Source organism: Apium graveolens, chromosome 3, assembly GCF_009905375.1.
Source record: "Apium graveolens cultivar Ventura chromosome 3, ASM990537v1, whole genome shotgun sequence".
NCBI lineage: Eukaryota > Viridiplantae > Streptophyta > Magnoliopsida > Apiales > Apiaceae > Apium > Apium graveolens.
The window spans coordinates 1,379,843-1,393,353 of NC_133649.1; the positions used below are offsets into that span (position 1 = coordinate 1,379,843).

At 33.2% G+C, this 13,511-nt stretch overlaps 2 protein-coding genes across 3 annotated transcripts; one reads left to right on the forward strand and one right to left on the reverse strand.

Moving 5' to 3' along the window:
- The first annotated feature begins 308 nt into the window (after positions 1–308).
- LOC141711342 (putative protein FAR1-RELATED SEQUENCE 10) lies at positions 309–3,182 on the forward strand. Of its 2 annotated transcripts, XM_074513738.1 has the most exons (5): positions 309–404; positions 552–1,694; positions 1,800–2,070; positions 2,164–2,243; positions 2,323–3,182. In XM_074513738.1, the coding sequence occupies exons 2-5, from the start codon at positions 666–668 to the stop codon at positions 2,932–2,934; spliced, it is 1,992 nt and encodes a 663-aa protein (XP_074369839.1). In that variant the 5' UTR covers positions 309–404; positions 552–665; the 3' UTR covers positions 2,935–3,182. The 2 variants fall into 2 exon arrangements, with proteins under 2 accessions (XP_074369839.1, XP_074369838.1); XM_074513737.1 differs by having other exon boundaries at positions 1,800–2,243.
- A 2,153-nt stretch (positions 3,183–5,335) lies between these two features.
- Positions 5,336–6,598, reverse strand: LOC141711343 (uncharacterized). The gene has a single exon (XM_074513739.1). The coding sequence runs from the start codon at positions 6,147–6,149 to the stop codon at positions 5,427–5,429; it is 723 nt and encodes a 240-aa protein (XP_074369840.1). The 5' UTR covers positions 6,150–6,598; the 3' UTR covers positions 5,336–5,426.
- Positions 6,599–13,511: the final 6,913 nt, after the last annotated feature.

Here is a 13,511-nt window from a genome sequence, read left to right on the forward strand (position 1 = left end):
CGAACTGATTAATTGGGATTTTCAATTTGTACGGTCGACCTTTAATAATTAACGGTTTTTGTACCGTGTACCCGTGAGCACGGAAATTTATAAAATTTTGACCATTTTAATCGGTGTTTTTTCGGTGTTTTTTTATGTATGAAGGAATCCGCCACTGTTAAAAAGAAAAACCAATCAAAATGATTTAGATCTGTTACCATGGGCTCCTAAACGGTAATATTGGGCTAAGTGGGCCAAACCTAGCGGATCAGCATTATAGCCCAATTCAATGTCAAAAATACCCAATTATTATCCTACACATAAATTGCCTAAATTAGGGTTCTTACAGGGTTCAATTATCACATATATCATATATGTAATAAATAGACACGAATTCATCATTCATTTTCAATTTTCAATTTCAGGTATGTAATTATTCAATTAATTTCATAAATTTTCATCTCAATTATTTAATTACTTCATTTTTTAAATATTTAATTCGAATTATTATTGCTATCTGCTTTAATTAGCTACTGTGTTAAATTATGTGACCTAAATTTTAATTGTTTCAGATAATAATTTTAATTTTAGGAGATGTGAGTGTTATATACCCTAGTTAGCTGTGTGTTTTAGAGGTGTTCAAGTGGCTGCATTGTGTGTGATTTTCGATATTTTTCGTGTCGTAAATGACATCGAAAGCGTTGAATAATATTTGGATTAAGCGTCAGCAATGTCCGTGTGGCGATTGGAAATGTTATATTAAGAATGAGAGTGATGATCACGGTGCTAATGTGTGTAATTCGGATAAGAATGAGAGAGCGGTAGTGGCACAATCGGTGGAGATTGTTTATTCTCCGTATGTAGGGCAGGTGTTTAAGACGGACGATGAGGCGTTTGAGTATTATAGTGGTTTTGCGCGGAAGTGTGGGTTTTCGATTAGGAAAGCACGGTCGACTGAGAGTCAGAATTTAGGGGTGTATAGGAGGGATTATGTGTGTTATAGGTCGGGGTTTAATCAGCCTAGAAAGAAGGTGAATGTGGAACATCCGAGGGACCGGAAGTCGGTGCGGTGCGGGTGTGATGCGAAGTTGTACTTGACGAAGGAAGTTGTAGATGGTGTTAAACAGTGGTATGTGTCTCAGTTTAGTAATATTCATAATCATGAGTTGTTGGAGGATGATCAGGTTAGGTTACTTCCGGCTTATAGAAAAATACAAGAGGCTGATCAAGAACGTATTCTTTTGCTGTCAAAAGCTGGATTTCCTGTTAATAGGATAGTGAAGATACTGGAGCTGGAAAAAGGAGTTCAATCGGGACAATTACCCTTCATAGAAAAAGATGTTCGTAATTTTGTTAGGACATGTAAAAAGACAGTTCAAGAAAACGACGTTTTACTTGCTGAGAAAAGGCAAAATGATATGTTTGAACTTCTTAATGCTTGTAAGGCTACATCTCGGAAGGATGAGGGATTTGTGTATAATTATACGACAGATGAAAATGGAAAAGTTGAGAACATTGCATGGGCATATGGCCAGTCCGTTCGCGCATTTTCTGTATTTGGAGATGTAGTTACTTTTGATACTGCATACCACTCCATCACCTACAACTTACTTTTAGGGATCTGGTTTGGTATTGACAACAATGGCAAACCTGTTCTTCTTGGGTGTGTTCTGCTACAAGATGAAACATCTCCGTCATTTTCTTGGGCGATACAGGTTTGTGATGTGAACTCATATAGTTATTGGGCACACACGTCGAGCGCACACACATACACACATATGCATCTCCTGATTATCATCTTTATGACTTTATCTCAACAGGTATTTGTGCAATTCATGCAAGGAATTCGTCCACAGACCATTGTTACTGATATGGACATGGGTCTCAAAGATGCTATATCTTCTGAGTTGCCAAATTCTAAACATGTCATATGTGTATGGCATATTATTTGCAAGTTATCTAGCTGGTTCTCTGTGCCTCTCGCAATGCAATATGCTGAGTTTAAATCAGAGTTTGATATGCTGTGTCATCTCGAGAACACAGAGGATTTCGAACAGCAGTGGAATAATCTGATTGCTCATTATGGACTTTGTTCAGATAAACACATTGCTCTTTTATTTTCTCTTCGAGCATTTTGGTCATTTTCTAACATCAGAGGTCATTTTCTTGCTCGTATGTTGACAGCTGAGTACTCAAAGCTAGTGGATACATTCTTGAAGAGTATTTTGAGCCAACAATCATCCTTGCAGATATTCTTTGAACAGGTTTATTGGTAAACATTGTTATCTTCTATAACTATTTCTCCCCTTCTATGTATAATCTAAATTTTTTGAAACTTTGCAGGTTGGAGTTGCTGCCAGCTTTGTAAGTCAAAACAAAGGGAAACTTTTATGTATGCCTACTAAGACATGCTCGCCTATTGAAGAACATGCAAGAGGTCTTCTTACCCCGTACTCCTTCAGTTTCTTGCAGCATGAAATTGTGCTATCCATGCAGTATGCAATAACAGAAATGGCTAATGGTTCATATCTTGTGAGACACTATAAGAAATTGGAAGGAGAGCGGCTTGTAATATGTAATCCAGATGATGAGCAAGTTCATTGTTCCTGTAAGGAATTCGAACATTCAGGCAGCCTATGCAGACATGCTCTTCGACTACTTGTTATAAAGAATTGCTTTCAGATTCCAGATAGATATTTTCCTATTCGGTGGAGGCTTGGGAGTTCCTTAATTCCTTTGAATGATCAAATAGGTCAAGGCAGCAACAATGAATTTTCTCAAGCATTTCATTCTCTTACCGAAGCTCTGTTTTCAGAGTCTTTGATTTCTAAAGATCGGTTCACATATGTTCATAGAGAACTTTCGCAACTCCTTGATAATGTTCGTGATATGCCTGTCCCTGAGGAAGTTACCTTAAATTTGGTCCCTAACAGTGTCGGTGATTATCAGGGTTGATCTATGCAAATGTTTGCCAATTTTGTCGCATCTTGTACCTAATATTGCTCTTGACCTTGTGAAAAATGGCGTAAGCACGCATCAAATGTTTTTGCAATGATGCGTGAGTTGTTACATAATTAACTAAATATTTCCATCCTTTTGTGTGCAAGTCATTGAGGCTGTGAATTTATGTTTTTTGTCCTTCTGAAATACGCTGTATATGTTAACTACACGTGTTTAGTATACCTAGGTATGCTTATCCTTCATCTCCTTCCATTTCAGTTTTTAACAGCCACAACAATTTTGTAGCTCTCTCGTACTCCCTGGTACAATGTTGGTATCATTTTATTGAAAATGCATCTGAGGTTATCGAGTACCACATTTAATTATTGAGCTTGCCATAGTTCTTCTAATGACCTCACTCATAAGGTTATTATAATATTATTTGTTCCTTTTCACCTGCAGCATGCATTAGAACTCAGTAACAAGATATCGTATTTATTATTTTCTAATGTTAATTTTTTTTCAAAAATTGAAACTAAAATGTAATATGTGAGATTATAGTCTCCAAGAATGAACTTAGCAGTTGCAGAGTAACTCCCTACAACTTGTAGTTCGGATGAAGCCTTATTTAATTTCTTGAATAATGTAGTTATACATATATGATACACTAGTACCTGCCTGAATGTTTCTTTTCACTTATATATATAATTAATCGTTTATATTAATTGGGTTGAATAGGTAAGTGAACAGGCTCATGGTTTCTGGTTTTTCTGTTTTGTTTTTTTTCGATTACCTTATGTTTTTGTGCAGGTAAAAAAAGTTATACTAAGCCATTCTTCATCTATTTAGCGTTGACGGAGCAAGGTAAGTTTATGAATCAAGAATTTAGCAAAAAAAAGGTTTATAATATGTAGCTGTTTCTAGATATTAAAAACTATTATAGTATTTCGCTCTGTTGTTGGGTATTTATTTCTTATGTGGTCAATTTTCACATTTTTTGGTTAAAATTTCAATGATAAGTAACATCTAGAACAATTCATTGTAGCATTTTGGTTCTTGATGCGTTAAAATTTTGTTTGTTTGAAGTTGTATGATTAGATGGCTACTTTTACTAGACGAAAAGACGTCTTCCCTCCGACTGAGGATCAGTAAGCAAAAGAGAATGAACCTGAAGCTGTATGGATTTTTATAAGTTGTCAATATGCTCATAACAGGTACATTTTTTACTTCGATATTTAAACAAAGTAGCAAGTTGCTAGAGGAGATTTTTTTATCCTTTTATGCTCTTCACCTTATTAGCTAAAAGCTTGGCCATTGCCTGTCCACAATTTTATACAAGTGAGGGTTATTAATGTACAGTATACGGTGGATACTCTGAGTTGATAATAATTTATTAGGGATTAATTTGGTTAACAATTTAAAAATAAAAAACTCCACCCCTAGAGTTTTCTCTCATTCACTAGTAGAAACATAAAATAGACAGTAGAAACTATAGCCACGTGACTCGCATATAATCATATATACTGAACATAGATGGGGTCTTCAATGTGCTCTTCTGTGATCTGTCCTTGCATGAAGATGATTAAATTAGTGTATACTTCTTAAATGTTAATGGAAATTTCATAAGTCTAGTTTATGATACCTTTTTGTTTTTGGTCGTTTTAACTTTCTATGCATGTAAGACAGGCAAGTATGTTCAGTATGAATACATGTCTACATTATGACTAATCTTTGTATATTGGGGCATTCCGGCATTGTGCTTGTGCAAGCGTCTCTGTTTGTGTGACAAAGTTGAACTTACTAAAGCACTTGTCAATATATGTCTGTGTGACCTTCGTATGTTAACAGTAAAGTAAAAAAATTCTCTTTTGTTACCTATTTTTTTTTACTTATTTCGCATCTTATGCGGAGACCGTAACTTCTGTAAGTCAAGTAGGCAGTTTTCGGTTGCCTGCTAGCTAGCTTCTTACTCAGGTTAAGAACTACTGGAAAAGAACAAAATATCGCTGTCACATGCTTAAAAAGTTGAAGTAGAATAGAAGCATGAGATACTTCTGCCACTGTTTTGTTTGTTTCATATATCTGATTTATTCTTAAAAGTTGGGTTTTAGTCCTGGCCTGGCCACTAAAAAAATAGAAGAAATATATACGGAGTATATTTCTCTATGGGATAATTCTGCATTGCGTGTCATTGTTAATTGTAATCAAGTGGGGAGAACGTTGTAATATTTGTATTGCCTGTTTTGCAAGGGCAAAAATGAGGCTGTCACGTCAGAAAAAAGAAAACGGTCATCTACAGGTATGTGATTAATGACAATACTTGAATTTCTGATGATTTGGTCAAGTGCCAATTAAAAACATTGTAAATAAAAATTCTCAGATATATTTAAAATTGCCTTGTCAAAAACTGCAAATATGTACTCTAAACGATTACATTGCAGCTAACATTAAGTGGAAATAATAGAAGCTAGGAACAGTAACAAAAGATTAATTACTAGATCCTGACACTAAACCATGATTAGTTGTCGATCCTCAATTACGATTCCATGTTTCATCTTCCTTATAAAATCCTCACATTTCTTGTTTAATTCCTCTAAACTCAGGAAACCTTCATTTTCTTCTTCACACGCTTTGATATTAGCAATCTGTTGCTCTTTTACTTCCTTTACCATCTTAAGACGCTCATCCTTTTGATCTTCATCTTTGACTTCGTAGTGTACCGTCGAAGTCACATTTCCATTAGTTTCCTCCCTTGTCATATCATTTTCGTTTTCAATAGTTTCGGCAACCTCAGTCTTGGTCTCTACTAACAACAGGCTATTGGATGTAGATGATTCGTTGCTATACTTGTGAATGTTTTTCTCGTCATCTATGTCTCTAAAGTCTCTATCATGAATGTTTTTCTCGTTATCTTTCTTTTTATATGCTTCATCGTGAATATTTCTCTTGTCATCGTTGTTTCTAGACCCTCCCATACCGGATGGAGCAGGCAGGCCAGATGTTTTAATGATAACAAGAATCACCCCGTTGCAGAGGAGGAAGATGTAGTTTCTTTCAGTAGATAAACTAAAAAGTTTGCTCGAAAATGTGGAAAGAAATACTTGGAGTAGCACCGACTGCGAAATCAGGAAAGAAACCACAGAGAGTGATAGTAGAATTTGAATAGCTTTCTTCGAAAAGTAGATTTTCTTAACCGAACTCGACACCGGATTCTTGAGTTGAAAATCCATGTCTTCTAGAAAGAAGAAAAGGTGTATGCCAAGAAGGAAAGAATAGGAAAGAGCTAATGTATTTCAGGTATATGTGAAAAGACATAAGAGCTACTTATATAGAATGTTGAGGAATATCAAAGTAACCAAGAGTTGCTTGATTATTACTGCAATGTTGGTACACAAGAGAGGACATAAAAAGAGAGCCAACTAACCAACCTCCAAATGAATAATTGTGGTTGATATGGAGATGGACTGGCTAGCTTGTGCACTGGGGCGACGTGGTGTTTGGGGTATCTTATCTGAACCTCTAAACACGTTTCGTAAGAGGGCCATGTTTTGAGAAAGAGAGCTAGAATTTAATGAATACATTTTTATCCTTATGTTGCATTTTCAAACTTTTTTGTTTCCAACTAGACCACCGAATTTGACTATTAATGAGCACTTCAATTTATTCAATCATTTATGAGCACTATTCAAATCTTTAATAGATTTAAATCTCCGTTGCTGCGTGACTCTGTGTTAGCTCACATTAAGTTGGTCTTGGTTTACAAAAGTTAGTAACTAAATAACTGTTCGGGAAATCTGAAAATAAGTAACTTACGATTTAAAATGAATAAGTGAATTATAAGTGATAAATAAAAAAATACTTATAAGTTAAATAAGTGTTTGGATAATTTTACTTATAAGTCAAAATAAAAAAATTCTTAAATGAGCTAAAATAAATAATTATTAAATGTAATTATCTAAATTCTTGAATTTTAAGTTAGATTAACATTTAAAAATATATATTTTAAAACTGAGGTTAACAAATCAGCCAAAAATCAAAATAAGTTGAGAAAAAATACGTCGTTACTAACATTCAACTTATCAACTTATAAGTTATAAATTCAACTTATAAGTTGGGTCGACAAACACTCGTTGATAAGCTGTTACGGGCTTATAAGCCATAAGTGCGCTGCCAAACAGACCATAAGTACATATTTTTGTTTGGAAAATGCTAGAAACCCCAAATTTTTATCTCAAAAATTTCCCCAAATCTAATGTCACATGAATAGTTGGTAATTTTCCTAAAAATAAAATGGTACCCCGCGTGTATTAATATGCGCCCACGAATTAAAATAAGCCATATGTCAGCCACGTTATTTGGTAAAAAATTTGGGAAAGATATTTGGACAACATAACACTGCTCTTTTTGTTTCCCCTAATTTCTTTTTCCCCAGTGATGATGAGATGGTTTTAAAAAGAGCACTTCAATTTATTCAATCATTTATGAGCACTATTCAAATCTTTCATAGATTTAAATCTCCTTAAGCTGGTCTTGGTTTAAAAAGTTAGTAATTGCTTCATTTCCTCAACAATTCTTTACATTTTTCTTTTTGGGTCGTCCTTCCCAATTCCTTACATTTCCTAAAATAGCAAATTTCATATATTATAAAAATTGACATCTCATTATTTTATTCTAAACTTTCCCACTCATTCACCAAGCAATGTACTTTGTTTCCTGAATATAGTCGAATGTTTTTATAAAAAAACATTTGATAAAAATTAAATGGAAGGAGGGAGTATGTGCCGTTTGGGAAATCCTAAATAAGTAATTTATAATTTAAAATGCATAAGTGACTTATAAGTGATAAGTGGATAAAAATTTATAAGTTATATAAGTGTTTGGATAATTTACTTATAAGTCAATTTTTTTTTACTTAAATGAACTAAAATAAATAATTTTTAAATACAATTTTGCTTAATTCGTGATTTTTAAATTATAAAAATATTTTAAAACATAAATTTTAATATTACACTTAATAAAAAAAAGTGAAAAAATCAAAATAAGTTAAAAAAAAGTACGTCGTTACTAACATTCAGCTTATCAGCAATACAACTTATAAGTTGTGTCCATAAGTTATTACGGGCTTATAAATCATAAATTGGCTTATAAGTCATCAGCCAAACAGGCCCTATATGTTTACCCTAATTTCTTTTTTCCCGGTAATAATGATGAGATGGTTTTAAAAATTTAGTAACTACATTTTTCCCCATGGATGATTAGATTTTTAATCAAATTTTAAAGATAGACAGATCCCGGCCGTTGCCTACAGTATACTGGCTAATCCTGTAGCTACATAATTGCGTATCTGTACATTATTATGTTTTCTGTTGGAAATACAAGAAAATGTAGTGAGTAACTCTTTACCTGGGAGAGTATTAGAGTGTAACAAAATTACGCGAACAAATAATTCGAGCAAAGTATTAAAATATGGAATATTTATCTGTATATTAACTGACTATTATTTGGAGATTTTATTTAAGTTTTTGTGAAGAAAAAGGGGGAAAATAGTAACAATTATACCTTTTTAAAGATATAATAATATGAAGAGTATATTACTTTTATTTTTCGGAAAAGTTTTTTAAAGAAAAAATAGTAACTCCTTTTTTTTGGAGAAAAGTGCCCCCTTATTTGGGTGAAGGACAAGCTTAGTAAATTTTAACGGTGGAGTATTTACTTTCTTTATATAAGAGTATCAGAAATATCCAACTAAGGTATCTTATACAAATTGAGAAATCAAAGTAGAGTATTCAATCGACTAAAACTGATTTCTTTTTTTGGAATGGTCAATTTTGTTAAATTTTTTTTAAAAAATCGATTATTTTTATCATTTTTTCCCATATTTTCACTTTTTCGAGAATAAATAACGGATGATCACTATCTTACAATTTTGAAATTACAATCATTAAAATACTACAAACGGTTAAAGTTAGGTTGAGAATAAGGATTGTTAGAGTATGTCCAATGGTAAAATATAAAATGGTTGGCTATAATGATTGACTATTACCATTTTGTAAAATTTTAGTTAAGGGGTTTGATATACACTCCAATGATATAATATATATTATGATTATGTAAAATTATATTTAAGGGTTTTCTTGGTGGGCCAAATATAACCAACTAAAAATAATTGTTTATAATTTTTAGTAAGGGGATATATGGTTGAAGTGTAATTTTTTTACATATTATCTAAACATGTCACATACTTGACACCTATATGTCAACTAGATTGTTTAACTAAGGATTTTGTAGTATTTAATAAGGGTTTTATATTATTAGGATATTTTGTCCTCGTATCACAAAAGAAATGAATGTGATTAGTTACCATCTTTTATTTTAATCTTAAATTAGGAAAGTGGATAATTACATATTTAATATAATACACTCAAGAAAGTTTTCCAAAGGGCAATCCTGGAATCTTAATTCTCAAGCTGCAAGAATATATTTGTGAAAAATTTGATGAACTTATAAAGTGATTTATTTAATGGAGTTGACTATAATGATTAATTACATTTAAAAAATAATCTGTTGTTAGTATTTAAGTTATTATAATTAAAATGTATTTTTTTAATATAATAATAAATGATGTGTAATTTCTATCAGCATCATTAAAATGAATTATTTTTACATAATATCGATAATATTTATATATAATAATTTTTACACAATTTTAGTTAAGATTTTTACCAATTGAACATAGCTCTAATAGGTAATACTCTCCGGTCTCGATATAAATAACAAGACCCATCGCGTTTCATATTAGCCCCGGCGCATGATTTACTGAGAATGTTCTACTATCACAAATTCACAATGACATTCTACTATCACAATGACCATCGCACTCTGTTATAGAAATCAACCGATTTTTCAAAAATCGCCGATAAATTACTTAAAAATTGGTCAAAAATATTTGTCCTATTTAACCAATTTCCGATAAATCGCCGATAAATCATCCAAATTTTCAAAAATCTTCCGATAAATCGTAAATCGATACCTCAACCGAATAGTTCCGATTTCCGAAATCTGTAATACTGCCATCGCATAACAAAAATACTCCATCCATCCTATTTTTTATACACCCCTCGTATCCCAAATAAATAAATGAACCTCTTATTTATAATACGGTTTTTCTATGATGTGCCCATGGGCACAGGATAAACACAAACTTTTATAATTTTGACTTGTTTTGATTGGCTTCTACCTTCTTATTAGTGGTGGACCCCTACATTCACATCAATTACACTAATCAAAATATTCCAAATTTATAAATTTTAGTGCTTAGCATGTGCTCATGGACAAACATTAGACAAACCCTTTATAGTTTTAGCATGTGCTCCTGAGCCCACATTAGACAAACCCTTTATAGTATACATTTAATGTTCTTAACATTACTTGTTCCTAACACAATTAACCCCTATCTCCCCATTCACAAATACACACATCTCTCTTCACACACAAATAATGTATTCAGTTTGTTAGTAGTCAAGGTAGAAAGATAGATCAGGTATGGGTAGTAAGTATTGGGAAAGAAAACTATGGCTAGGGTTGGTCGGAGTTTCGGTCGGCGACGGCGGATTAGTGGCAGTAGATGGGGAAGATGATGAGTTTTGGGTATTTTTAATTTAATTTCTAGGATAAATTGGTTGTAATTTTATGTATTAAGATTTAAGAGTGTATTCTGAATATTGAAGGGGTGTCTTGGGAGTGGATTATATTGTATTGTAAGAATTTTGAGCGTCCGTTGATCGGTCGGCGGTTGCTACCAGCGGTGGTTGTCATTGATGGCAGTGATGGAGTAGGGTGAAGAAAATAATGGAATATTTTGACCGAAAATTCTTAATTAGTGCCTTGATTGAAAACTGGAGATTTAATTAGTGCCTTGATTGGTCGAAGGTCGTTGTGTACCATTTATTGGGGCATTTTAATGACATATCTTTTGGCCTTTTATGGGTAAGTTTGAGCCATATTTTTTGCTATAATTATGTGCCATATTTTTGGTTTATTTTGTGTATTTTATAATAATATTTAAATATATTATTAAGCTTAAATTTCTATATATAATGATGTATCTAACCAAAGGTTTCCCTTTGGTTGGATGTTTTACCTAACATAGTATAATACGTTTTTCTTTAAAGTTTTAAGCTGTGAGGATCAGGAGAATGTTGGAATATAAGTGAATAATTATTAGGTAACTGAACCCCTCTTGTTAATCTATGCAGGAACGGGTTTGTATGTGAGAGTAGATGGTTTGGGATAGAAAGACGCTGATGGTATAATTTAAGACATGATTTTGAATTTCAACTCCAATAATGATCCTTATCTTCCTTCCTTATTATTAATATATTAATAAATTTGAAAAGATGTGGACAAAAAGTGGAACAAAGAGATAGAGAAATGTAAAAAGAAGTGAGGGAAATGAATTTTTTATTGTTAAAAATATTATAAAGGAGCATTAGAAGTCCTTAAATATAAAGAATGAAACTCATGTTTTAGTGATATAAGGAAGTATCAAGACACTTGGAGTGCTATTTTTTTGTTAAAATTTTTATAATTGAACTTAAGAGCTTGTTGGACTTCCTCTTGCAACCACACACTTATCAAATACACTTGCTTTAAAATCCACTATCACTTCTTTAGTGGCGAAGATTAAAGTTTTCTATTATTTCTTAAAATCTGTGCCGGTCAAAATAACTTACACAAAGTGGGACGGAGGGAGTAATAAACAGTGGTTATACATTAAAATTTAGGACCAGTGACCACCTGCACATTTAGTAATATTCTAAATGTGTATCAACTCTTGGAATGACTTCATGGCACTGACTGGCAAGCCAAGAAGAACTGTACTTCCCGTTCTAGACTTGCCAGCACCTGAAAATAAAATTGCAGCCTCTTTTTCTGGTAAGGTCACGCAACCAGACTGCGTCGGTTCTCCCCACCCGAAATCCATCTCCTTGAACGCGAGCCTGGTCCATGAACAAACTAGTAGAGTAGTAGAATCTGGGAACTTTTCTCTAGTCACCTCAAGGTAATCGATTTTCGACCTAATAAACTCGTCATCAACCGTTTTAATAGTGTCTTGCACAAGTTGCACTGCGTAAGATAATGGCTTCTCGATCAAATCCCCTGCATTACATAGGCAACTTGTTAACACGATGACGTTCCCAAAATAATTTTTTGGTAACGGTGGATTATTCAATTTGGATCTTCCATCGACGACCATTAAAAGTTTGGCTCATTGGTCCTGTTTCGTGTCATAGGCTTTGCATTTTGCACGCCAGATCAAGGCCGTGAGGGCCACGAATGTGGTGCAGTTGTTGATGCTTCCGTCTTGCATTATGATTTCCTTTAGCCTGGCCATTTTTTTTTTGATCAAACTCGAATAATTTGTAGACTAGTTCGCCTTGTGAGGATTGTTGTAAATTTCACTAACAAATATTGCAACACAGAGGCAAGTGTATAAAGAATTTAGCAAGTTCAGGCCAAGACCACAGTAACAAAACAAAGCATGTATGTAAACAAAATCAGTAACTGAAATAACGAAGAGAGAAACGAAGATGTACCCGAAACCATAGCTTTCAACAGTGACTGAAAATAATGGTGCACAGATACAAAATTCCAAGAAAAAATGATCACAGCTGAGTCACCAGGCCTTGCTCGAAGTCCTGGCTGCTCTTGAAGAGAATATTGCCCCTACCTGCTGCGTTTGGGATGCGTGCAATATCTCCACCAGGATAAAACAGCTCGGAGTTTATGTTGTTAGGTCACACACACACTGTAGAGGGGGTGAATACAGTGTATAATACAATCAAATCGAACTTTAATATATTAAGTAACATAAAACAAACTTTATTGAAACAATAAACTCTGTTACAGTATGGAACTGTTACCTCTCAGTGATGAACAAATATCACGAGAGCTGCTAGGGTTACAATGAATAAACTTCTCGAATATATGATAACACTTATAGTGTAAACCCTATGTCTGTGTTTATATACTACACAGTTACAAGATAATTGCTAATTGATATGGAATATAATTCTGCTTCCTAAAATATATCAATCAGATATCTTTTCTTCCAAGTATTTCATTCTTCACGGAATTCCTTCTTCATGCATATCTCTTCTTATGTTTATCTCGATCTTCTTTCCTTTAATCAGCTATTGTCCTTCTCTGATCATCCTTCAGCACTTAAGTTCTGATATCTAACTTCTGATGATTATCTTCTGATAATATAAGTACTGATATCCTTAAGTCTTGACTTCCAGTATAAGTACTGATCAACAGTTAAGTACTGATTTGACCTGTTAAGTAAGATCTGAAATCTAAACATAAATTATATTAGCCATGACATTATCAAATATATCTAACAATCTCCCCCAACTTGTAAATTAGCATAATATACAAGTTTAACAGATATTTGATGATGTCAAAAACATTAAGTACAAATGCATGAGAATTAGACTAGATAACTACAACTTACAGTCCTTAAAGCTTTACCAATATTCAAATTCTGATAACAACTTCAGTCTGTACAAATATCAGAATTTAAGCAGTTG